The sequence below is a fragment of the Elephas maximus genome, chromosome 3, assembly GCF_024166365.1.
Source record: "Elephas maximus indicus isolate mEleMax1 chromosome 3, mEleMax1 primary haplotype, whole genome shotgun sequence".
Taxonomy (NCBI): domain Eukaryota; kingdom Metazoa; phylum Chordata; class Mammalia; order Proboscidea; family Elephantidae; genus Elephas; species Elephas maximus.
The window spans coordinates 8,371,717-8,398,627 of NC_064821.1; the positions used below are offsets into that span (position 1 = coordinate 8,371,717).

Here is a 26,911-nt window from a genome sequence, read left to right on the forward strand (position 1 = left end):
GGCTTAGTATGTCCAAGGGGGTAAATAGAGGCCAGGCAGCAGGCGTGATCGGTTCAGTTCTACAGAACCAAGGGGGACAGAGCCGGGATTTGAACCAGGCCCTCTGGCATCCTGGCAGAAGCTGTTTCTACCATGGACTTGGTGAGAAACAGCTGCTAGAAGGAAGGCCGGGGGGGGCGGCGGGGGGACAAACAGGGGTGTAGGAGGCAGCTTCACATGTCAGAAAGAATCGAAGAGCGCAAATACAGGGATGGGGGGGTCAACAGGGCATGGGGAGGCCCCTGGCGCCACCCCAAGGGATCCAGAAGGAAGTCTGTGTAAATGTTTCCCAGACTTCCTTGGTCGGGAGGTGGGGGGTGCTGAGGTAAGGAACCTGGGCTTCCAGGCCTGACCGAGTGGCAACTGGATGCTGAGACAAGGGGCCTCCCAGGTGTGCTGTGGTTGCCTTGGCTTGCCAGCACACTGAGGCCCCTGGCCCACCATGCCTGCTGCCGCCCCATCTCACCTGGGCCTAAACGTGTCTTTCCCTAAGGGTCGTTAGGAGAGAACAGAGCACCAGGCTCTGGGGCAGCCGAAGGGGTGGGGGCCAGCTCCTAAGACCCCTCCCCAACTCGTGGATGGAGGGGACTCGAGGGGGGCGGTGAAGCAGGGAGCTACGAGGCCACGGAGTTCGGAGAAGCAAAGCCAGCAGACAACAAGGGAGGCACGACACACCACAAAAGCCAACTCAGGCGGGTGGGGCAGGGCCGAGGCCTGCAGGCTCCCCCGGCCCTGTAGGCCCAAGACTGACCCCCCCACCCTGCCCCGCCCCCTCTTGCCCTGCCGTCACTGCCTCCCCCGGGTCCCGTGCCTATGGGGCATCCACAGCGAGGCACGGGGTATTCCGGCTGCCCCCATTTTACAGGCAGGGACACTGAGGTCCAGAGAGGGCTGCTGCCTCATGACCAACTGGTGTGGGGCCTTCCTGCTTGGGTCTGCAGGGGGTGGGGGAGCCCAGAGGCTGTGAGCCCGCAAAGGAAGGGGGCAGGAAGGGGCGGGTCCCTGCCTTTGACCTGGCTGCGGCGGTCCCTACCTCGCACGTAGAGGTTGGCGGGCGAGGAGTAGCGCACGCCGGCGCTGTTGGTGGCCACGCACTCGTATTTGCCCTGGTCGGTCTCCTCGCTGCTCTCAATCTGCAGGGCCCCTGTGGGGAAATGGGAGAAAGCCTGGCCAGTCAGGGGAGGCCTGGCAGTGGATGGGAGGGCTGCCCCCAGAGTCCTTTCTGTCCTGTCGCCAGTTCTGGCCAGGCCCAAGAGACAGAGGAAAGAGTGAATTAGTCTAGAAGCCCCAGGTGGGCCAGGGCCTCCCTGGCTTATCTCCCCCCAAGCCCAAGCCTAGCCCTGAACTTGCCTGAACACACCTGAGTCTGTGGCAAAACCTTCACCTCACCAGAAAGGCAGCCAATCAAATGGCCGGTGAACTACAAATCTGGGGGGATGTACCATAGAGGTGTGTTTGCAAAAGCACTTAAGTGATGCTCCAGGCAACGAGGACAGAGTAGGTTGGCACTCATAACCCGTAGCAGTCATTGGAGAGACTGAGGGACCCGAGGGACCGCCACGAGTAATGTGCAAATTCAGGGAGCAGGTAGGCGCTTTGTTATTGCCAACCAGTGCCCATGTGTAAATGAACACAGGTCTGAGTTCCTCAAGTGTGTTTGAAATTGCAGGCCTCAGACCCCTAGTGCCCATAAGTAAATGAAGACAGGGCTGAACTTCTTCAAGGGTGTGTGGAATTTCAGGGCTCGGTTATACCCCATTACAGCTAAGGTAAAGGACGTTGAGACTGGAAATGTATCAGGTGTATTCGAAATCAAAGGTCTCAAAGTCTTACGTGCCTGAAACTAATTGAAGATGAATCTGAATTCCCCCAGGTATTTGAACTCATCTAAGTAAATACGAATATGACTAAACTCACCCACATATGTTTAAATTCAAGATCCCGGTGCTCATGAGTAACAGGATGAACTTATTTCCTCAAGTGTGTTTGAAATTATGGTCCTAGATCCAAATCCATGGTGCTTATGGGTAAACGAGGATTAGATTGAATTTTCAGAAGTGTTTGAAACAGGGCCTCGAATCAGTTCTTTCTGGTTTGAGGCCCCTGCTGAGAATTTGTGTCTCTAACAGGGTCCCGAGAACTTTTACATAAGAATCACCTGGGGATCTTACTAAACTGTAGATTCTGATTCAGTATATCTGGGGGTGGAAAGGAAAATTCTCAGCAAGGAACTTGTTAAAAAGGCAAACCGGAATGAACCGGTTCAAAGCCCTGGTTTGGAATCACAGGTCCAAGTGAAAGCCTCTAATACACATAAATAAAGTTGATGATTTTATTATTTGAATTTCCTATGAGTGAATAAAGATAAGGCCACTTTTCTCAAACATAATTAAAAATCACAGGCCGAAAGCCAAGGTCCTGGTGCCCATGAGTAAATGAAAGTAGGGCTGATTTCCCCCAATATGTTTGATATCACAGGCCCAGATCAGAGCCTTTACTTCTAATGAATGTACAGAAATGAATGACCCTTCCCAAGAATATCTGAAATCAAGACCCTGGTCAAACCGTTTAGTGTCCATGAGTAAATGAAAATGAGGCCAAGATTTCCATGAGTATTTTTGAAACCACAGGCCTGGATCAAGTTTCAATTTTCTAATTAAAATGAAACTGAGTGAATATCAACACATATGTTTAAATCATGGGCCAGGACCGGAGTCCATGTTGACCACGAGTAAATGAAAATGAGTGAATATCACCAAGTATGTTGGAATCACAGGCTTTGATCAGAACCCCCAGCTCCAGGAGTCCAAAATTCCAGTCCAAGCTCTCAAGTGGATCCCTCCTCCCCAGCTGTGCTTGTGAATGTCCCACGGTGGGGGGATGCGGACCCACAGTATTGGGTGCCTACCCCAAGGATAGGGAGGTTCCCTTTGGAGGCCGTGGATGAAAGTTCTTGCCCCATATAACACTTCCTACTATCCCCTGACCTCCAGGCTGTGGAAAAGCAGGAAGGTAGGTATCAGTATGGAGGTCCAGAGAGGGCAGGAGGTCTGCTCTAGGACACACAGCATTTCATGGTACAGTCAGGGCTAGATATTGGATCCTGCCTCCCACCCAGGCCTATTCTAGTCTCCTTTCCAGGGCAGCACCAGGAGCCAGAATCAGACATGGCCTTTGAGACCTGGCCCTCAAGCTGGAGCGACCCCTCCCCTGAGTGGGGAATCAGAAAGAGCCAGAAGCCGTTCCCTCACCACTCCCATTTTACAGATGCAAAAACAGACGCTGGGAAGAGACAAGGGCTTTGTCCAGAGCAATGCTCAGAACCTGGCTTCCCAGGGCTCTGGGTGGGTGTGGGGGGCGCCGCCCCTTCCTGGAGAGGGCACAGACCCATCCCTGCGGCCAGGCGGCCCAAGGAGTCACCCCGCCACACTTGGCCACCCCCAGCCACAGACAGTAACACAGACGTAGACACCGGATGGACACCGGGCAGAAGGGCGAGTAGGGGAGACATGTGGAGGGGGCCTGGGGGCTGGGCGGGCAGCCAGAGAGCATAGTGGGTGGGTGAGTGAGGAACGCGCCTCTTACCTCGGATCGGAGTACTTTCTGTAAGGGAAGCAGAGAGAGTCAGGTGAAAATCAGATGGCAGTCCTGGGGGGCCACGAGCAAGGCCACTCTGCCCCTGGGGGCCGAGCCTGCCCTGGGCCTGTGGACCCTGAAGTCCTGGCCGAGAGAGACAGGGGCGAGGCTCCTGGGTGCAGGACAGGGTTTAGGGGCTTGCCAAGCACGAGGGCTTCCCACAGGACTCTCGGCAAAGTGGGGGGAGAGGTGGGTGATTCTAGAAGCTTCTATGCCCTGGGAAGATCAGCCGGCCTGGCCTGGCCCTGTGTGCTGCCTTCCCTCTGGGCCCGAGGGAGGTCCATGACTTCCCTGCCTTCTTTCTTCCTTGGGGGCCCAGGAAGGGGCTGCTTTTATGGCAACAGCAGGAGGGTCCGGAACGACGGGGTCTCAGGGTTCTTGTTAGAGATTGGGAGAAAGGGGTTAGTGGCCCAGGGCCAGGGGATTAATAAAGCACAGGGGAGGGGGTTACACACAGGCCGAGTAGGGGGCGCAGGGAAGGTGGTGATAGGGTCCACAGCAGAGCCTTCTTAACTTCCAGAGTGTTCTTCCAGAAGGAAAAGAGGAAAGGGCTGTCTGTCCATCTGGACTATGGGGGCAGGGATGGCTCACGGGTGAGAAGCCAGGAAAAAAAGGCCTGGGGCTGGAGCTTTCCACCCTTGGCTCATCTTCCCAGGGCAGAGATTTGGGCCCCTGCTCACCACTGATGATAACCCAGTCAAGAAAACACAGGTTCCTTCCCATTTTACAGACAGGCAAGCTGAGGCCCAGAGGGGCCGAGGAATCGGCTGAGGTCACATCATGAGCCAGAGTCTGGGGTGGGGCTTGAACTCAGCTCTCCAGCCTCCCAGGCTGAGGACCCTTTAGCCTGAACTTTGTTGGCCCCGTATATATCTTTCTAAATCCTCAATCCCATGAGGGCACTCTCTGTTCTTAGAACACAAGGGAACGAGAATTTGCCTGCGGTCACACCACGGAACCCAGGTTAGCTTCCACTTTAGACTTTTACTACACTTGGGTTACAAGGGTGGAAGCCAGGGGCCCAAGACCTGGGCTTCCCGATGTTGCATGGGGCCACTGTACTCGGTAAAAAGGATGTATTTCTCCAGTGCTAAAGGTTGTTCTGTTTCTCACCCTGGGGAAGATGAGAAGGGACTATTGTGTGTTATTATCAGTCACTCTCACTTTAGTAAGAATTAACCCAGCAGTAGGTTTCAGGGGATTTGGGCTCGATGCTGGGAAAAGAGGCTGCAAAGCACCCAGCACCAGCTCAGCTAGAAAATTCCCCCCAAACCTGGACCCAGCCCCCAATTTCTGTCATTAAATCCTTTCCCAGCATCAGCCCCAGGATTCTCTACCCCAGGGTCTGGATAGCCCCTTCCGGCCTTGTCATTTTTCCTCTTTTCCTTCTGGGCTTCTCTGTTTGCTGCCCGCTGGTGCCCCACTAGGGAGGGCTGGGTGGCCAGAGAGGGGAAGGCGTTAGTGAACATGCCACGTGGAATGGGTCACAGTTACTGTCACGGTGGCTGTTAGTCTGGTGGGGGAGGAGAGGGGCAGAGGAGGGGAAAAACGGGGACGTTAGTCTTCGACATGTTCAAGAAATCAGACTTACCAAAGGTTTCTGAACGTTTACAACAGAGGGACAAGAAAAGAGAACAGGAACGTTACCGGGTGGTTACTCAGAAGTTTGTATCCTCGTTGGGGTAGCATAGGGAGGAGGGGAAGTCAGAATAATAACTCTTTGTTATTATCAAGGAGCCCTGGTGGTGCAGTGGTTAAGCACTTGGCTACTAATCAGAAGGTCCGTGGTTCCAACCCACTAGCCACTCCGTGGGAGAAAGATGTGGCAGTCTGCTTCTGTAAAGATTATGGCCTTGGAAACCCCATGGGGCAGTTCTACTCTGTCCTATAGGGTTACTGTGAGCTGGAATTGACTCAATGGCTACGGGTTTTTTTTGTTATTATTAGTAAAAGCAGCTTATGTTTGCTAAGCATTTAAGATGTGCCAGGTATTCTATCATGGGCACCTCATTCTAACTCTAAGAAATAGGCACATTTGATGGGGAAAACTGAGGCTCAGAGAGGGTTACAGGCCCTTGGACCCGCCCGATAAATGGGATCGGAGCCCAGGAGATCAGGCCTCATGCTCAGAATCATTTCACCATCCCTGGGCTTTGATGGTGCAACCGAATCCCCAGCGTTGGTGTTGTTCCCCTTTCTAAGCACTGAGGCCGCGAGTACGCTCAGAGACGGTGGGAGGGGAAGGCTGTGTCTCTCCCCAACATAAGTGAGAGCTGAGTCTCTCCAGGGAAGAGACTCTGAGGTCCACCTCCACCTTTTTTGAGGGAGTGGGACTCCTCTGGGGCGCAGAGAGAGCCGGGCGCTGTGTGGGCTCCTCAGAGAACAAGGCTGGGCCAGTGAGGGGGTGCTCGGATGGCTGGGAGGCCTGCTGGGAGGGGTGGCTTCCAAGGCAGGGTCCTCAGAGGAAGGAGAGAAAGCAGAAGACGTGTGTGTGCGAGCTGCTGTGTAATTTCAATGGGAATCTGAAGAGGGGCAAGGTCTCAAGCCGTTAACAGTGGAAAAAATGATATGACACAGACACACAGGTACGCACAAACACGTGTGCTCACATATACTGAGACACGCACGTGTGCACATGGACATGCTCCAGGAGAGGGAAGGCAAACTCCTGTGTGCCATGGCCTAGCCTGTACACACATGGAATGCAGGTCAGGCTGGCACAGGGAGCCCAGACACACAAGAAAATGTCACAAGGTAGTGGGGTGACAGACACAAAGCACACACAGTCCCACGGACAGATGGCCTCGCAGATGGGGCACGTGGGCGCTAGGCCAAGACACAGCTGTGGAGCCGCTCATCCCCAAGGCGTTGTGCTCTGTCCCAAGGCCTCCCTAGGCCAGGTGGGGCTTGGACGAACAGGCTGGCTCTGTGTGTCCTGGGTGCCATCTCAGACATGAACCTCTACCACCATCTTCCATGGCTCTTCCTCACCTCTGCCAGCCTTTGCCCCATTATGTCCTTATTGCTTCAGCATTGGAGACACTCAGTCCCTGTAGCTCCCTATGGCTCCCCACCACCTTACCCATCTGTGGCCCACTACATCTCTTCTAGACAACCACTCCTTCAGCACTGGAAATACCCTCTTGCCATTGCCTTACATGGCCCCCTTCTACTCCTACCTGCCTGTGCCCCATTATATCCCTACTAGACATACCTACAGCATGCTCTGTCTCTGCCACCCTCCATGGCTCCCTATTACCTTGATTGTCTGCATCCCATTATATACCCAGTGATTAGGCATTTAAGATGCTCTCCCCTCCCCATTCTCCATGGCTCTGATCATGTCTGCCTTTGTCCCCCACTGTGTTCCCATTGCTTGAGCACTGTAGATATCCACCATCCTCTATGGCTTTCCATCAAATGTAACTGTCTGTGCCTCATTATGACCCCACTGCTTGGGTCCTGGAGACACTCTCTCTCTGTAGCCTTCCATGGCTCCCCATCATTGTGCACGTTTGTGCCATTATACCCCACAGGGGAGGCGCGAAGAACTCTCTTCCTACCATCCCTGTTACCTCTGCCTGTCGATGCCCTGGCTTTGAGGTCACTCCCCCCCACCTCCCAGTGTCCATGTGGCTCTTCCTCTCTGTCCCCCGTGGCTCCCAAAGGCTTGAGCACACAGAAGCTCCCCTCCTCCTGCCACCCTCTGTGGTTCCCACATCGTGCGGCCCACCTGTGCTCACCTGATCGCAGCTGCTTGATGCGCCCGTTGCTGGCACTGGGGTCCACAGGCAGGAAGTCCTTGAACCAGGTGATCTCGGGGTCAGGGTTGCCGCTGGCGGCACAGAGCATGGTGGCCGTCCGTGTCCGCTCCACTACCTTCAACTGGGGGCCCATGTCAATGTTGGGGAAGCCGGGGGGCAGCTGGTCCTCTGTGGGCAGAGATGGAGGGAACAGGGCAGAGGCCTGGTTATCACATGGGCTGCCGTCACTCCGGGCTTGGGAACCAGGCGGCCCTGGGACCGTGGCCCTTAGCCTATCTCCTCCTCTCTCTCCTGGCAGGGCTCGTGGGCGCCATCAGAAGAGATCAGAGGTTCTCACCCCAGGGGTGAGTCTGCCCCCGGGGGACACGTAGTGATGTCTGGAGACATTTGTGGGCATCATGACTAGGAAAGGGGTGCTACAGGCGTTAAGTGGGTGGAACCCAGAGATGCTGCTCAACATGCTACAGTGCAGAGGACAGCCCCAGCCCAGTGAAGGCTCTGGCTCCAAATACCAGTGTTGAGATCAAGACTTTGCAATAATTGTGAGGATGGCACAGAACAGGCAGCGTTTCGTTCTGTTGGCATAGGGCTGCTACGACTCAGAGTCGACTCAATGGCACCTAACAACAATGTGTTGTTGTTAGCTGCTGTCCAGTTGGCCCCAGCTCATGGTGACCCTATGCACGATGGAATGAAATGTGCCCAGTCCGGCACCATCCCCGAGATGACTTGCAAATGGACCATTAAGATCCACAGGGTTTTCACTGACTAACATTTGGAAATTGATCACCAGGCCTTTCTTTCTTGTCTGTCTCAAGTCTGGAAGCACTACCGAAACCTGTTCAGCATCATAGCTACACGCCAGCCACCACAGACAGTCAGGTGGTAGTTGCGTATGAAGTGCAGTGGCTGGGAATCGAACCCGGGCCTCCCATGTGGAAGGGGAGAATTCTACCCCTAAGCCACCGCATTCTGTGTACTGTAACATACAAAAAAACAGAAAACAAAAACAAAACCAAAACCCACTGCCCTCAAGTTGATTCCGACTCATAGCGACCCTGTAGGACAGAGCAGAACTGCCCCAAAGAGTTTCCAAGGCTGAAATCTTTACAGAAGCAGACTGCCACATCTTTCTCCGACAGAGCAGCTGCTAGGTTCGAACCACTGATCTCTTGGTTAGCAACCGAGTGCTTGAGCACTGCACCACCAGGGCTCCATGTACTATCGTACAATGAGCTAAATGTCCCCAATATGAACTAAGCATCTCTTATCACTAACATCTAGACCAGTGGTTCTCACCCAGAAAGATTCTGCCTACAGGGAATATCAGCAATGTCTAGAGACATCTGTGCTTGTCACAACTGGGGGTGGGGGGGTGTGATACTGGCATGGAGTGGGTGGAGGCCAGGGATGCTGCCCAACACCCTACAGTGCACAGGATGGCCCTACCCCAAAGAATAAACTGGCTGCCAAATACCCACAGCACCCAGGTTAGGAAATGCTGCTTTCATTTACAGCAGCTGAGACAGCCTTTAAAACATCAGACAGACCACACTCCCCGCCTGCTATACTACCTCCAGGGCTCCCTATCACTCTTAGGAGAAACTTAGCTCAAATGCCAGCAGGGTCACCCATGGCGGACAGGATTCAGCTGAGCTTCTAGACTAAGACAGACTTGGAAGAAGGACCTGGTGATCTATTTCTGAAAAAACTGTCCAGTGAAACCTTAAGAATAGCAGCAGAACACTGTCTGATATAGTGCTGGAAGATGAGCCCCCCAGGTTGGAAGGCACTCAAAAGACGCCTGGGGAAGAGCTGCCTCCTCAAAGTAGAGTTGAACTTAATGACATGGACGGAGTCAAGCTTTGGGGACCTTCGTTTACTGATGTGGCATGACTCAAAATGAGAAGAAACAGCTGCAAACATCCATTAATAATCAGAACCTGGAATGTACGAAGTATGAATCTAAGAAAATTGGAAATCACCAAATTGAAATGCAATGCATAAACATCGATATCCTAGGCGTTAGTGAGCTGAAATGGACTGGTATTGGCCATTCTGAATCAGACAATCATATAGTCTACTATGCTGGGAATGACAACTCGAAGAGGAATGGCGTCGCATTCATTGTCAAAAAGAACGTTTCAAGGTCTATCCTGAAGTACAACGCTGTCAGTGATAGGATAATATCCATTATTATTACTACTCAAATTTACGCACTAACCACTAATGCCAAAGGTGAAAAAATTAAAGATTTTACACCAACTTCTGCAGTCTAAAATTGATCAAACACTCAGTCAAGATGCTTTGATAATTACTGGTGATTGGAATGCAAAAGTTGGAAACAAAGAAGGATCAGTAGCTGGAAAATGCAGTCTTGGTGACAGAAACGATGCCGAAGATTGAATGATAGAATTTTGCAAGACCGACGACTTCTTCATCAGAAATACCTTTTTTCAACAACATAAACAGCAATGATACACATGGACCTCATCAGATGAACACACAGGAATCAAATTAACTACATCTGTAGAAAGAGATGATGGAAAAGCTCAATATCATCTGTCTGAACAAGGCCAGGGGCAGAACGTGGGACAGGCCATCGACTGCTCATTTGCAAGTTCAAGCTGAAACTGAAGAAAATCAGACTAAGTCCACAAGAGCCAAAGTACGACCTTGAGTATATCTTACCTGAATTCAGAGACCACCTCAAGAATAGACCTGATGCATTGAACATTAGTGACCGAAGACCAGACAAGTTGTGGAATGACATCAAGGACATCACACATGAAGAAAACAAAAGGTCATTAAAAAGGCAGGAAAGTAAGAAAAGACCAAAATGGATGTCAGGAGACTCTGAAAGTTGGTCTTGAACATAGAGTAGCTAAATCCATTGGAAGAAATGATGAAATAAAAAAGAGCTGAACGGAAAATTTCAAAGGGTGGCTCGAGAAGACAAAGTATTATGATGACATGTGCACAGAGCTGGAGATAGAAAACCAAAAGGGAAGAACACACTCAGCATTTTCCAAAGTGAAAGAACTGAAAAAAAATTCAAGTCTCGAGTTGCAATATTGAAGGATTCTACGGGCAAAATATTGAACAGTGGCAGGAAGCATCAAAAGAAGATGGAAGGAGTACACAGAGACACTGCACCAAAAAGGACTGGTTGATGTTCACCCATTTCAGGAGGCAGCATATGACCACAAACCGATGGTACTGAAGGAAGAAGTCCAAGCTGCACTGAAGGCACCGGTGAAAAACAAGGCTCCAGAAACTGACAGAGTAACAGTTGAGATGTTTCAACAAACGGATGCAATGCTGGAAGCACGCACTCATCTACGCCAAGAAATCTGGAAGATGGCTACCTGGCCAACTGACTGGAAGAGATCCATATTTGTGCCCATTCCAAAGAAAAGTGATCCAACGAAACGTGGAAATTATCAAAGAATATATCACGGGCAAGTAAAATTCTGCTGAAGATCATTCAAAAGCGGCTGCAGCAGTACATCAACAGGGAACTGTTAGAAATTCAAGCCGGACTCAGAGGAGGGTGTGAAATCATGGATATCATCGCTGATGTCAGACGAATCTTGGATGAAAGCTGAGAATGCCAGAAAGATGTCTGCCTGTGTTTTATTGACTATGCAAAGGCATTCGACTGTGTGGATCATAACAAATTATGGATAATGTTCCGAAGAATGGGAATTCCAGAAACATGCAATTGTGCTCATGCAGAGCCCGTGCACAGACCAAGAGGCAGTCACTTGAACAGAACAAGGGGATACTGTGTGGTTTAAAATCAGGAAGGGTGTACATCAGGGTTATATCCTTTCACCATACTTATTCAACATGTACGGGGCCCTGGTGGTGCAGTGGTTAAGCATTCAGCTGCTAACCAAAAAGTCAGCCGTTCGAAACCACCAGCTGCTTCTTGGAAACCCTATGGGCAGTTCTACCCTGTCCTATAGGGTCACCATGAGTCAGAATGACTTGACGGCAACGGCTTTGATTTGGTATTCAATGTGTATGCTGAGCAAATAATCCAAGAAGCTGGACTATATGAAGAAGAACGGGGCATCAGGTTTGGAGGAAGACTCATTAACAACCTGCGTTATGCAGATGACACAACCTTGCTTGCTGAAAGTGAAGAGGACTTGAAGCACTTACTGATGAAGATCAGAGACCACAAACAGCCTTCAGTATGGATTATACCTCAACATAAAGGAAACAAAAATCCTCACAACTGGACCAATAAACACCATCACAATAAACAGAGAAAAGATTGAAGTTGTCAAGGATTTCATTTTCCTTGGATCCACAATCAACACCCACGGAAGCAGCAGTTAAGAAATCAAAGTATTACATTGGACAAAGCTGCTGCAAAAGACCTCTTTGAAGTGTTAAAAAGATGTCACCCCGAAGACTAAGGTGTGCCTGACCCAAGCCGTGGTATTTTCAATCTCCTCATATGCATGTGAAAGCTGGACAATGAATAAGGAAGACCAAAGAAGAATTGATCTGAATTATGAATTGAAAAATTTGAGTTATGGTGTTGGCAAAGATTTCTCAATACACCATGGACTGCCAGAAGAATGAACAAATCTGTCTTGGAAGAAATACAGTCACAGTGCTCCCTGGAAGTAAAGATGGCATGACTTCATCTCACATACTTTGGACATGGACATGTTACCAGGAGGGACCAGTCCCTGGAGAAGGACATCATACTTGGTAGACTTAGAAGGTCGGTGAAAAAGAGCAAGACCCTCAATGAGGTGGACTGACACAGTGGCTGCAACAATGGGCTCGAGCATAACAATGACTGTGAGGATGGCTCAGGACCGGGCAGAGTTTCATTCTGTCGTGCATAGGGTCCCTATGAGCTGCAGCCAACTCAGTGGCACCTAACAACAACAACAATCTTTTTTTTTTTTTTATAACTTTTATTAAGCTTCAAGTGAACGTTTACAAATCCAATCAGTCTGTCACATATAAGTTTACATACATCTCACTCCCTACTCCCACTTGCTCTCCCCCTCTTGAGTCAGCCCTTTCAGTCTCTCCTTTCTTGACAATTTTGCCGGCTTCCCTCTCTCTCTATCCTCCCATCCCCCCTCCAGACAAGAGTTCCCAACACAATCTCAAGTGTCCACCTGATATAATTAGCTCACTCTTCATCAGCATCTCTCTCCCCCCCTGCTGACCAGTCCCTTTCATGTCTAATGAGTTGTCTTCGGGGATGGTTCCTGTCCTGGGCCAACAGAAGGTCTGGGGAGCATGGCCGCCAGGATTCCTCTAGTCTCAGTCAGACCATTAAGTTTGGTCTTTTTATGAGAATTTGGGGTCTGTATCCCACTGATCTCCTGCTCCCTCAGGGGTCCTCTGCTGTACTCCCTGTCAGGGCAGTCATCGATTGTGGCCGGGCACCAACTAGTTCTTCTGGTCTCAGGATGATGTAGGTCTCTGGATCATGTGGCCCTTTCTGTCTCTTGGGCTCTTAGTTGTCGTGTGACCTTGCTGTTCTTCATTTTCCTTTGCTCCAGGTGGGTTGAGACCAATTGATGCATCTTAGATGGCCGCTTGTTAGCATTTAAGACCCCAGACGCCACATTTCAAAGTGGGATGCAGAATGATTTCATAATAGAATTATTTTGCCAATTGACTTAGAAGTCCCCGCAAACTATGTTCCCCAGACCCCCGCGCTTGCTCCGCTGACCTTTGAAGCATTCATTTTATCCCGGAAACTTCTTTGCTTTTGGTCCAGTCCAATTGAGCTGACCTTCCATGTATTGAGTGTTGTCTTTCCCTTCACCTAAAGCAGTTCTTATCTACTGAGTAATCAATAAAAAACCCTCTCCCTCCCTCCCTCCCTCCCCCCCTCATAACCACAAAAGTATGTGTTCTTCTCAGGTTTACTATTTCTCAAGATTTTATAATAGTGGTCTTATACAATATTTGTCCTTTTGCCTCTAATTTCGCTCAGCATAATGCCTTCCAGGTTCCTCCATGTTATGAAATGTTTCACAGATTCGTCACTGTTCTTTATCGATGCGTAGTATTCCATTGTGTGAATATACCACAATTTATTTACCCATTCATCCGTTGATGGACACCTTGGTTGCTTCCAACTTTTTGCTATTGTAAACAGAGCTGCAATAAACATGGGTGTGCATATATCTGTTTGTGTGAAGGCTCTTGTATCTCTAGGCTATATTCCGAGGAGTGGGATTTCTGGGTTGTATGGTAGTTCTATTTCTAACTGTTTAAGATAACGCCAGATGGATTTCCAAAGTGGTTGTACCATTTTACATTCCCACCAGCAGTGTATGAGAGTTCCAATCTCTCCGCAGCCTCTCCAACATTTATTATTTTGTGTTTTTTGGATTAATGCCAGCCTTGCTGGTGTGAGATGAAACCTCATCGTAGTTTTAATTTGCATTTCTCTAATGGCTAATGATCGAGAGCATTTTCTCATGTATCTAACAACAACAATCTTTATGGGAGCAGATCACCAAGTCTTTCTCCCAAGGAGCCACTGGCTACATTTGAACCTCAACCTTTCAGTTAGCAGCCCAGCGCTCGACAACTACACCACCACGGCTCCCTTCTCCAGAGCACAGACTCTGGTTATAATTATGCATCCCTAGCACCCCCATGTCCCTAGTGCCCAGGGTCAGGCTGCACACAGTGGGTGCTCAATAAATGAATGAATGGCTCGATCTCAGTTGCTGTGAGAGGCGCTACATCTCCACTCCAGTCTCCCTGTTCGTCCGCCAGGACCTGACCTCCCTCAGTGGTTGAGGGGTGGGCTGTGAGGAGGAGAAAATAGAAAGACCTCCCTGGAAGCTTCCCATCCCTGAACTGCAGCAACCGGTGGCCCCAGTGATTTGAGCCTCGGGAGTGGCAGGAATGTGGTTCGGGCTAATGGATGAGGCAGGCAGGCTAATGGATGGGCTCACTCCGTTCAAGCGCTCGGCAAACTGCAGTAACGTGCTCCGTGGCCTAATTTAGCCGGCATCGGTGCCAGGGCAGGGAGGCAGCTCAAGGACCTCCTAGACAGGCCCACTGGCTCCTGTGTCCGCATTTTCCCTTTCCAAACCTGTACTTCAGGCTCCTCCTGCTGATTCCTGAACCCCCAGCTCTGCTCTGGGCTCTCACCTGGGCCAGGTGATGGACAAAGGGCCCACAGCGGCACAGCCTTCTCAGCACAAATTCAAACAACCACTAGACCCCCATTCACTTGACAGTGGGCAATAATGTGGCAATGTGTATGGTTATGACTACAAGACATTTTGGAAAACACAAAACTATAAACTATAAATCAACCCTGACTCACAGAGACCCCATGTGTGTCAGAGAGGAACTGGGCTCCGTAGGGTTTTCAATGGCTGACTTTTTGGAAGTAGACTTCCAGGACTTTCTTCCAAGGCACCTCTGGGTGGCTCAAACCTCCAACTTTTGAGTTAGCAGCCCTGCGCACTCACTGTTTGCACCAAACAGAGACAGTGAAAAAATCAGCGGCTGCCAGGGGCTCGGGGGGCGGGGAGAAGCGATGAGTAGGAGGAACACAGGGCATTTTGGGGCAGTGATTCCATGTGGTACTGTCATGGCGGACACATGACATTATGCATTTGTCAGAACCCACACAGACTTTAGTTAATAACAATGTATCATATCAGCTTATGTACCATAATAAATGCTTCCCATCAATGCAAGACAGTGACAACAGGGGACAGAATGTGCAAGGGAAGAGGTGGCATACGAGAACTCTCGTATTTTCTGCACCACTTTTCTAAAAACCTAAAACTGCTCTAAGAAGTTGCTGGTATCTGCCGTCTTGTCGGCTCCTGTCTCATGGAGCCCCTGTGCCCAGTGGAACAAAATGGCTCCGGGTCCTGCGCCATCCCTGTGATTGGCTGCAGATCAGACTTCTGCGACCCACAGGGTTTTCACTGGCTGACTTTCGGAAGTCGATTGTCAGGCTTTTCTCCCTAGTCCGTCTTAGTCAGGAAGCTCCATTGCAGCCTGTTCACCATCCCAGTAACATTCAAGCCTCCATTGACAGGTGGGTGGTGGCTACATGTAAGGTGCATTAGCCAGGAATCAAACGCGGGTTTCCCACATGGAAGCTGTGAGTCCACCACTGAACGGTTAAGATGGTAACATATATATATATATATCACATATATGTATCGCATTCATATCCACACACACAGAAGTATATACGTACTTGCCGTCAAGTTGATTCATGTATACGTACATATATACACACATACATGCAGACACACACACACACACACACAAAAGATAAGTGAAACATTCCAGTAGGCTTTCTTTACACAACAAATCTCTATACACCTGGTTGTTCTCCAAAACAAAACCAAAAAAAAACAACAAACCACACAAAAAGTAATTAACGGTGCTGGTGAGAGACTGAGGAGAAAAAGACAGTCAACCACAGTTGGTGGGAATTCTGCTGGTTACAACTTGTACTGGGAAGGGACAGTCTGGTGCCATCCACGCAAAGCCCTGGCCCCTCAGCTCAACATCTCCAGTCTCTGTGTTCTCACGCACTAACAGAAGGCTGCATGGAGTTATCCCTGAGGCACTAGTTGGAACCGCAAAAGGCTGGAGACAAACTAAACATCTGTCAATAGGGGACTTGTTAAACAGGGGCCAGGCCAGCGTGGAATGGGATATTGAAAAAAGCAGAGGGAATCAATTTACAAATTTCAGAACAATTTCCAAGACAATGCTAAGTGGAAAAAGTTCAAAGCCAAGGACGGTATTAGACCAAAGGTCACAAATTATGGCCCCCGGCCCGAATCCGAACCACCATCTGTTATTGTAAATAAAACTTTATTGGAATCCAGCCATGTCCATTCGCCTATTCACGGCCTATGGCAGCTTTCGTGCTATGACGGCAGAGCTGAGTGGTTGCGACAGAGACCGTCTGGCCAGCAAAGCCAAAAATATTTACTCTCTGGAGCTTTGCAGGAAAAGTTTGCCAACTCTTGGTGTAGACAATGCTGCTGTTTGTGTAAAAAGGAAACAATATACACATATCTGCTTGCAATGCCCAGAAGGGGCACGAGGCACAGGATTAGGGGGCTGGGGACAGAGGGGCCAACTGGGGAAGGGACTGAGCCTCGGGCATGACTTAGGGGGGCAAGAGGCCAAGATGGCACAAGGGAGCAGCAGGTAGGGGCAGAATCCCCTCCCTTTCCCTGACGGAGCAAGAGAACTATAGTTCTGTCCAGCCCAGGGGTTTCTGGGTGGAGGAAAGAAAATCACCCCAGTCCCAAGTACCAAACGCTAAGTCACAAGTGCTAACTACATGCCGGGCACTGTACAGGCACCCTTGCATTCCCTCACCACCCCCCTCACAGATGCGGCCCATCGCACTGAGGCTCAGGCTGGTGCACACCTGCCCGAGGTCATGTAGCCAGGCTGAAGTGGGGCTGGAATTTGAACCCAGCTCTAGCCCGGCTAAGTCCCTGAGTGATGCAAACAGTTAAGTGCTAACTACTAACCAAAAGGTTGGTGGTTCGAATCCACCTCAGAAGAAAGGCCTAGCAATCTACTCCTGAAAGGTCATAGCCTTAAAAACCCAATGGAGAAGTTCTACTCTGCACACACGGAGTTGGCAACAGTTAGAAACCACTTGCCCACAACTAACAACAACTGGCCGGGCCCAGAGGAAGCTGGGCAGGGCTGGCTGAAGAGCTCCCAAACCGGGGCTGGACACAGCCAGCATGAGACCCGTCCAAGGTAGTCCAGGCCCCATTCTCCTTCTGCAACCCAAACCCGGGCTAACGTCACAGCTGGCTCTGATTGGCTCCCCATGACTACATGAGAGGTTTCACAAAGCCAAGTGGGCTCAGCAAGGGTCCGTGTGTGCCTGTGTGCACACACATGTGTACACGTGTCTCTTCAGGTGTCTTCGCATTCTCTCTGCGTGGGTGCGCGCGTGAGCATGTGTCATGTGTGCCCTCCCCGTGCCTGTCCCCGCACCCCCCACGTGCACACACACACCCCCAGTGGGTATGCAGCCCTGTGGGGGGTCGGCGCGCCTGTGGGTGGCAGCTCACGGGGAGGGGAGCCAGCACATGTGGGGGCGGGGGGCGGCCGCGGCTCCTAATTAAACAAAAATGTTCATCGCGGCCCACATTGTGCCTAATTCCTCGGAGTTTAATTAAAACAACAGTGAATGAGGCGTGCGCGGGGTCTGCAATCAGATGGCGTTGGCAGAGGGAGGCAGGGAGCGCTGGGAGCTGCCCGGAGCAGCCCCACAGCCCGGCCTGGGGGCTGGGCCTGGGGTGGGTGTCCCCTGCCCATGCACCCTGTCCTTCTGAGCAGCCAAAGAACAGAGGAAGAGGAGGGGCCCTGGTGGGGGGCAGGGAGGGGAGGCGTCCTTCCCAACCTCCCAGGGATAGGCGGTTAATAGATTCACAGCTTGTCCTTTTAACTCTGCGAGCGCTCGGAATGGCGGCTGGCGCGGGGCACACAGAAGGCAGGACATTCTCTCTGTGCCAGGGAAAGGTCAGGGCAAAAATATCTGCTGGGAAGAGGGACGCAGGGCATCAGGCTCCTCCCCACCACCCCCCGCTCCCCCAGCAGGACTAGCTTACAGGATTTGCGTGGCCCAGTACAAAATGAATGTGTCTCTGGGTAAGCAAAAGGTTAAGCGCTTGACTACTGGCCAAAAGGCTGGTGGTTTGAACCTACCCAGAGGTAATGCGGAAAAAAGACCTGGTGATCTGCTTCCAAAAGGTCACAGCCTTGAAAACCCCCTGGAGCAGTTCTACTCTGCACACATGGAGTTGCCATGAGTCGGAACTGACTCGACAGAAACTAACAACAATGAAGTGCAAAATGAAACTGTGCCGTCCCTGGGTCAAAAAGTATTACGAATTTCTAGCCAGCGACCACACACCATTAAACCAAGGGGTCGGGGGGGGGGAGGGTTTGGGGCACAGGGTCCTTTGTGAGTGCCTAGGTCACATGCCCGTAAAGCTACCCAGCTTCGTGCACCCAGGAGGTGGGACAAAGTGCCCCTGGGGATACCATGACGCCTCCTCCCAGGACTTCAGGCTGACCAGGGCTCCACTGCCCCGGAGGACATCAGGAGAAGCCCACCCTGGGAGGTAACAGGTGGGCTCACACCCTAGTGAACAGCAGGGTCTGTCTTGCACCCAAGGATGAGAGAGGGACCAGTTGTACCCGTAGGTGACAGCAGAACCCACCTACCTCAGGGCTGCAGAAGGGCTAGTTACAGCCCTCTTGTTAAAACCAGAACCACAGCAATGACAACAATAATAATAACCAATAGATAGGGTTGACCAAGTGCTTTCTGCCTGCCTGGCCTTGTGCTTGTCTCTTTGCTTGTATCGCTCATTCATCTGGTCACATAATTACCCTCGTGGAAGGCATTGTTACTGCCCCACTTTCGAGATGATGAAACTACAGCTCAGAGTGGTTCATTAACCCACCCAAGGTCACACAGCAACAAAGCGGCAGCACCAAGATCTGAACTCTGGCTGTCTGGTCCTAGTGCCAAACCTTCAACCCCTGAGCTAAAACCAGACTGTACTGGAAAAGGAGGCAGGGAGCAGCTGAGAATGGGTTTGTGTCCAGGCCGTCTGAACAATGCTGTTTTATAACAAGGAAGCAATTTCCCTGAGCCCTTGGCCCACCTGGATGAGGCCAGTAAGCAGCCCAGCTACGCGATGTTTCCAAAGGGCCCATGTGAATGCATGGTGGAAGTGCCTGCCCAACATCTACTTGTCTAGCATCTATTCATCACCCCTTACCAGCCCCCCTTCTATGTGGGCTGGGAACCCTTGGCTAGAGAGAGGAGTCTGGCCAATCAGAGATTAGAACCGCCCAGCAGTAGTGATTGGCTCAGGGATGGGCACGTGACCTAAGCTGGCCCAATGAGCAGCAGCACTGGGTCATCTGGTCCTCTTTTTGGGTGAGGGCCTGTATCTGGAGCAAATTGGGGGGAGCATCTTACCGATGATGAAGACAATATGGAAGAAAAGCCAAGAGGTAGAGAGAGGCTGAGCCCAGAGAACATTACATGAGCCCCTGGATCCAGCTGAACCTGAAGCTAGACTTGAATTGTGGACATTTTAATTACACAAAAACCAGTTGCTGTCAATCAAGTCGATTCCAACTCATGGCGACCTCATGTGTGTCAGAGGAGAACTATGCTCCACAGGGTTTTCAGTGACTGATTTTTCAGAAGTAGATTGCCAGGCCTTTCTTCCGAGGCACCTCTGGGTAGGTTTGAACTTCTAACCTTCTGTTTAGCAGCTGAGAGTGCAAGTAATTCTTTTTTTTGCTTGAGCCTTTTTGAGTTGGGGCATGATTAAGATGACAAAAATGATAACACCAAGGACTTGTCTCTTTAGTCCCTTAACTCTTCTCTCTTCTACAAATGCTCAGTAAATCCCCACTAGTAGGCTCTGTCTGTCAGTTTGTCGTACTGTGGGGGCTTGTGTGTTGCTGTGATGCTGGAAGCTATGCCACCAGTATTCAGATACCAGCAGGGTCACCCATGGAGGGCAGGTTTCAGCTGAGCTTCCAGACTAAGACAGACTAGGAAGAAGGACCCGGCAGTCTACTTCTGAAAAGCATTAGCCAGTGAAAACCTTATGAATAGCAGCGGAACATTGTCTGATATAGTGCTGGAAGATGAGCCCCCAGGTTGGAAGGCACTCAAAAGATGACTGGGGAAGAGCTGCCTCCTCAAAGTAGAGTCGACCTTAATGACGTGGATGGAGTAAAGCTTTCGGGACCTTCATTTGCTGATGTGGCACGACTCAAAATGAGAAGAAACAGCTGCAAACATCCATTAATAATCGGAACCTGGAATGTACGAAGTATGAACCTAGGAAAATTGGAAATTGTCAAAAATGAAATGGAACACATAAACATCGATATCCTAGGCATTAGTGAGCTGAAATGGACTGGTATTGGCCATTTTGAATCAGACAATCATATAGTCTACTATGCTGGGAATGACAACTTGAAGAGGAATGGTGTTGCATACATTGTCAAAAAGAACGTTTCAAGATCTATCCTGAAGTACAACGCTGTCAGTGACAGAATGATATCCATACGCCTACAAGGAAGACCAGTTAATACGACTATTATTCAAATTTACACACCAACCACTAGGGCCAAAGATGAAGAAAGAGAAGATTCTTATCAGCTGCTGCAGTCTGAAATTGATCGAACATGAAATCAAGATGCATTGGTAATTACTGGCGATTGGAATGCGAAAGCTGGAAACAAAAAAGAAGGATCAGTAGTTGGAAACTATGGCCCTGGTGATAGAAACAATGCTGGAGATCGAATGATAGAATTTTGCAAGACCAGCGGCTTCTTCATTGCAAATACCTTCTTTCACCAACATAAACAGTGACTATACACGTGGACCTTGCCAGATGGAACACACAGAAATCAAATTGACTACATCTGTGGAAAGAGACGATGGAAAAGTTCAATATCATCAGTCAGAACAAGGCCAGGGGCCGACTGTGGAACAGATCATCAATTGCTCGTACGCAAGTTCAAGCTGAAACTGAAGAAAATCAGAGCAAGTCCACGAGAACCAAAATATGACCTCGAGTATATCCCACCTGAATTTAGAGAACATCTGAAGAATAGGTTTGACGCACTGAACACTAGTGACTGCAGACCAGACGAGTTGTGGGATGACATCAAGGACATCATCCGTGAAGAAAGCAAGAGGTCACTGAAAAGACAGGAAAGAAAGAAAAGACCACGGTAGATGTCAGAGAAGACTCTGAACTTGCTCTAGAATGTCGAGCTGCTAAAGCAAAAGGAAGAATTCATGAAGTAAAAGAACTGGACAGAAGATTTCAAAGGGCCTCTCGAGAAGACAAAGTATTATAATATGTGCAAAGAGCTGGAGATGGAAAACCAAAAGGGAAGAACACGATCGGCGTTTCTCAAACTGAAAGAACTGAAGAAAAAATTCAAGCCTCGAGTTGCGATAGTGAAGGATTCCACGGGGAAAATGTTAAATGACGCAGGAAGCAGCAAAAGAAGATGGAAGGAATACACAGAGTCATTATACCAAAAAGAATTAGTCGATATTCAACCATTTCAAGAGGTGGCATATGAGCAGGAACCGATGGTACTGAAGGAAGAAATCCAAGCTGCTCTGAAGGCATTGGCGAAAAACAAGGCTCCAGGAATTGATGGAATATCAATTGAGATGTTTCAACAAACAGATGCAGCGCTGGAGGTGCTCACTCATCTATGCCAAGAAATATGGAAGACAGCTTCCTGGCCAACTGACTGGAAGAGATCCATATTTATGCCTATTCCCAAGAAAGGTGATCCAACCGAATGTGGAAATTATAGAAAAATATCATTAATACCACATGCAAGCAAAATTTTGCTGAAGATCATTCAAAAATGGCTGCAGCAGTATATCGACAGGGAACTGGCAGAAATTCAGGGAGGTTTCAGAAGAGGACGTGGAACCAGGGATATCATTGCTGATGTCAGATGGATCCTGGCTGAAAGCAGAGAATACCAGAAAGATGTTTACCTGTGTTTTATTGACTATGCAAAGGCATTCTACTGTGTGGATCATAACAAACTACGGATAAGATTGGGAAGAATGGGAATTCCTGAACACTTAATTGTGCTCATGAGGAACCTTTACATAGATCAAGAGGCAGTTGTTCGGACAGAACAAGGGGATACTGATTGGTTTAAAGTCAGGAAAGGTGTGCGTCAAGGTTGTATTCTTTCACCATACCTATTCAATCTGTATGCTGAGCAAATAATCCGAGAAGCTGGACTATATGAAGAAGAACGAGGCATCAGGATTGGAGGAAAACTCTAACAACCTGTGTTATGCAGATGACACAACCTTGCTTGCTGAAAGTGAAGAGGACTTGAAGCACTTACTGATGAAGATCAAAGACCACAGCCTTCAATATGGATTACCCCTCAACATAAAGAAAACAAAAATCCTCACAACTGGACCAATGAGCAACATCATGATAAACGGAGAAAAGATTGAAGTTGTCAAGGATTTCATTTTCCTTGGATCCACAATCAACAGCCATGGAAGCTGCGGTCAAGAAATCAAAAGACGCATTGCGTTGGGCAAACCTGCTGCAAAGGACCTCTTTAAAGTGTTGAAGAGCAAAGATGTCACCTTGAAAACTAAGGTGTGCCTGACCCAAGCCATGGTGTTTTCAATCGCATCATATGCATGTGAAAGCTGGACAATGAATAAGGAAGACCGAAGAAGAATTGACGCCTTTGAACCGTGGTGTTGGCGAAGAATATTGACTATACCACGGACTGCCAAAAGAAGGAACAAACCTGTCTCAGAAGAAGTACAGCCAGAATGCTCCTTAGAGGCACAGATGGCGAGACTGCGTCTCACATACTTTGGACATGTTGTCAGGAGGGATCAGTCCCTGGAGGAGGACATCATGCTTGGCAGAGTACAGGGTCAGCGGAAAAGAGGAAGACCCTCAATGAGGTGGATTGACACAGTGGCTGCAACAATGAGCTCAAGCATAGCAAGGATTGTAAGGATGGTTCAGGACCGGGCAGTGTTTCGTTATGTTGTGCATAGGGTCGCTATGAGTCAGAACCGACTCGACAGCACCTAACAACAACAGTAGGCTCTGGGCTCCGGCAGCGTTACAGGTAGGACAAGGGAGATCAGAGTTCCGCATAAGGGAACATTCAAAGTAGGAGGGTTTTGAGTCACTCTCAAGGATTCCTTTGATGTTTGACCCCGAAGTCCAGAGCCTAGTCCCTCCCCATCTGCCCCTGGAAGCCCAGTACCTCGGAGGACGGTGAGCTTGGCATGGACCGTGATCTCCCCAACTGAGTTCTGGGCCACACACTCGTACACATTCTCATCTCGGGGCGTCCGCAGCGGCTGGATCCTCAGCACAGCACCTGCACTCTCATCAAACTCGATCGTCTGTCGTGGACGGAGAGGACAGGGTGAGGCTGGGCGCCCAGGAAGGTTCCCATTCAGGCTGAGACATGCGGGGATGGTGGACACCCTCATGGACCCAGGGATGGCTGGGAGAGGAGCTGGGGGCTGTGTGTGTGTGTGTGTGTGTGCGTGTGTGTGTGCATGTACCCATGTGTGGGTGTGTAAACCTAGGCAGTTGTTAATGCCATCAAGTCGGCCCCCAACTCATGGCGACCCCATGCACAAGAGAACAGAATACTGGTCAGTCCTGCTCTAGCCTCATGACTGGTTGTGGATTGGACCAATGTGATCTATAGGATTTTTATTGGCTGATTTTCAGATGTTGATTGCCAGGCCTTTCTTCCTAGTCTTAGTCTGGAAGCTCTGCTGAAACCTGTTCAGGATCACAGCAATACGCAAGCCTCCATGAACAGACAGGTGGTGGCTGCGCATGAGGTGTACTGGCCATGAATTGAACACGGGTCTCCGGCATGAAAGGTGAGGTAAATGCGCTGGACACAGAAACCTGGGCCTAGGTACATGCAAGTAGAGTACGAATGTGTGCATGTCTGTGAGCCTGCGGAACAGGTGTGTAAAGGTAGGTTGGATGTGTGTGTGAGTACACATGTGTGTACGGAGTTGTGAATTCCCATCTTTGCAGACAGTGATGCTGTGTGTGTGTTTGTGTGTGTGTGTGTGCGCGCACACACATGATAAGGACTCAGAGAGGGCAGGACTTTGCTGGAGGCCACACAGCACGAAGCCTGCCAGGTGGGGCCACAGGGTGGGGAGGGAGTGGACGAGGGTGGCCTGCCTGGCCCCGGCCGCCCTTGCTCCATTTGGGGGACACGCAGCAGCCTCTCCTGTGGCTAAGGTGCCACGGCTGTGTCTGGGGGCCACTGGCCCAAGGCTGCCTCCCGCCCAGCCCTGGCTCACCTCAAAGCGTTGAGAGTTGACCTTCTTGCCTTTCTTGTTCCAGGTCACTCGTGGCTTGGGGTCACCTGCGGCCTGGCACACGAAGGAGACCACACCCCCTGACACACCGATCTGGTCCTTGGGTTCTTTGATGAACCTGGGGGGCTCTGGGGAGACAGCAGGGGGAGGAAGGGGTCAGGCAGGTCTGGGGTATGGTTGTGACCCCACAGGGCCATGCAAACGTGTCCTCCACTCCCTGCCCAGCCACAGTGGTACCACATGGGCCCCACAGAACTGCTGGTAATTTAATGGCTCCTCCCCTTCCACAGCACCCGCAGGTACCGGGGACCTGCAGAGTCCCCACCCGCCCCAGATACAACTACCACACACTCTCATGTGTGTGCACAACTGCATGTGGGCACACCTGCTCCTACTCGCTTCTGGTGATGGTGGACGGGGGACCCTTAAGACTCTGTGGTCCCCAAATTCAGCACCTGGAGGCCTCCAGGGGTGACCAGCCAAACCCTGGGACTCCTTGGGCCTGAAAAGACCTGGAAGGAGGTAACCTGGTCCAATCCTCTGGTGGGACATGTAGGGAAATCGAGGCACAGAGCAGAGACTCAAGGAGTGGCCAACGGGTCTGGGGTTAGAGCCAGAATTCAAACCCAGAGCTCTGGCCTCTCAGTTCACGGGAAGCATCTGGACCAAGAGAATAGTCCAAGCTCTAGGCAGAGGCTCAAGAAACAGTAACTGGGTTTCTGGAAGTTTGCGTTGATGAGCACTAGACCAAGTTTTTATTGAGTGCCTCCTATATATGGGTGCTGTACATACCAGAACGTCCAACTCTTCCAAGGGGGTGGAGGGGCAAGGCTGTCATACCCTCACTTGACACATGAAGAAACTGAGGCACAGACCAAGCAAGGCTCTTGCTGAGGATACACACAGCCCACCTGTAGCTGACTCAGGATTTGTTTTTTTTTTTTTCCCATTAGGGTAAAATTCACAAAACATAAGATTGACCATTTTAAGATGTATAATTCAGGGCATTGAGGACATTCATAATGTTGGGCAATCACCACCTCTCTCTAGTCCAAACCATTTTCATCACCCCCAAATAAAATCCCGTTCCCACTAATCCACATCACCGGGGAAGACCAATTGCTAGAAAAGGGCATCATGGTTGGTAGAGGGTCAGCGAAAATGAGGGAAACCCTCCATGAGATGGATTTACAGAACACCAACACCAACGGACTCAAACACACCAATGGCCAGGAAGATGGCACAGAACCAGGCAATGTTTCATTCTGTTATACAGAAGGTCACCATGAGTCAGGGCCGACTTGACAGCAATCAGTTAATCAGTTATTTCCCATCTCCCCAAGCCCTTGGCAACCACTAATCTACTTTCTGTCTCTATGGATTTACCTACTCTGGACAAAGAATCCTATAACATGCAGCCATCTGTACCTGACTCATTTCATTGAACGTCATGTTTTCAAGGTTCATCTAAGTAGCATTATCAGGACTTCATTCATTTTTATGGTTGAAGAACATTCCACTGTATGGATGGACCTGAACCACGATTTGAACCAGGCTAGCTCCTGCACCCATGTTCCCAGCCCATCATCATGATTTAATGTATTAAAACTCTCCAAAAAAGTCTCAGGTGGGAGCTGTCATTGTTGGGTGTCACTGAGTTGATTCTGACTCATAACTCTCCATGTGACAGAGGAGAACTGTCTCATAGGGTTTCCTAGGTTGGAATCTTTACAGAAGCAGATTGCCAGGTCTTTTTCCCAGAGTGCCACTGGGTGGGTTTGCGCCGCCAACCTTTTGGTTAGCAGCCAAGCGCTTAATCACTGCTAATGTCTTCAGCCCCCTAGAGCAGTCTCAACTCTGTGCCTGAGACAGGCAAAAGTATCCAGTAAGGCTTCAATAACATTGCTTTCTTTTATTGACCATTTTTACAGTAACCTTTGAATCACCCAAAAGTAGCCTGAATTCACAGTAATGCTACAGTGTATCCTTTCAGATGAATTCAATTACTTCTGAGATTTTTATCAATAGACTCAAAACCTGCAACATATACATAAGGTCCCTCTGGAAACAACTGAAATATCCAATGAATGAGGACTGATTAAACCAAGACTGATCCAGGCACTGGAGTCCCTGGGTTATGCGCTCAGTTGCTAACCGAAAGATTAGAGGTTCGAGTATACCCGGAGAAGCTTGGAGATCAGCTTCCAAAAAAGTCAGCCATTGAAAACTCTGCGGATACAGTTGTACTTTGATACGTGTGGGGTCACCAGAATAGACTCAACAGCGACTGTTTCCCCTCCCACCTTTTTGATAAACTGTTTTGAAAGGATTGTCAAGATTTACTGTTAAATGAAGAAAAAAAAAGTGAAGGGGCAGGAAAGCATAGAGAACACAGCTACTATTTATGTGATGGGAAAAATGGAAAGGGTTATGCGTGAGTGTGCGTGTGCACAGAATATATCTCTTATTTACACAAGGTAGAAGCAGTTGCTGCCTCCAGGAAAAGGAGCTGGGTGGCTGGACACAG

At 49.8% G+C, this 26,911-nt stretch overlaps 1 protein-coding gene across 9 annotated transcripts in view; it reads right to left on the reverse strand.

Moving 5' to 3' along the window:
* Positions 1 to 26,911, reverse strand: part of PTPRS (protein tyrosine phosphatase receptor type S) — a 132,575-nt gene that overhangs the window by 48,717 nt on the left and 56,947 nt on the right. For all 9 annotated transcript variants that reach the window (XR_007516434.1, XM_049876488.1, XM_049876493.1 and 6 more), the window contains 4 exons: positions 24,367 to 24,512; positions 23,292 to 23,433; positions 7,419 to 7,607; positions 1,073 to 1,183 (listed from right to left, as the gene is read on the reverse strand). Coding sequence is in view for 8 of the 9 variants with exons in the window: in XM_049876488.1 (XP_049732445.1) it covers positions 1,073 to 1,183; positions 7,419 to 7,607; positions 23,292 to 23,433; positions 24,367 to 24,512 (588 nt within the window). In the remaining variant the exon portion in view is untranslated. The remainder of the gene's footprint in view (positions 1 to 1,072; positions 1,184 to 7,418; positions 7,608 to 23,291; positions 23,434 to 24,366; positions 24,513 to 26,911) is intronic.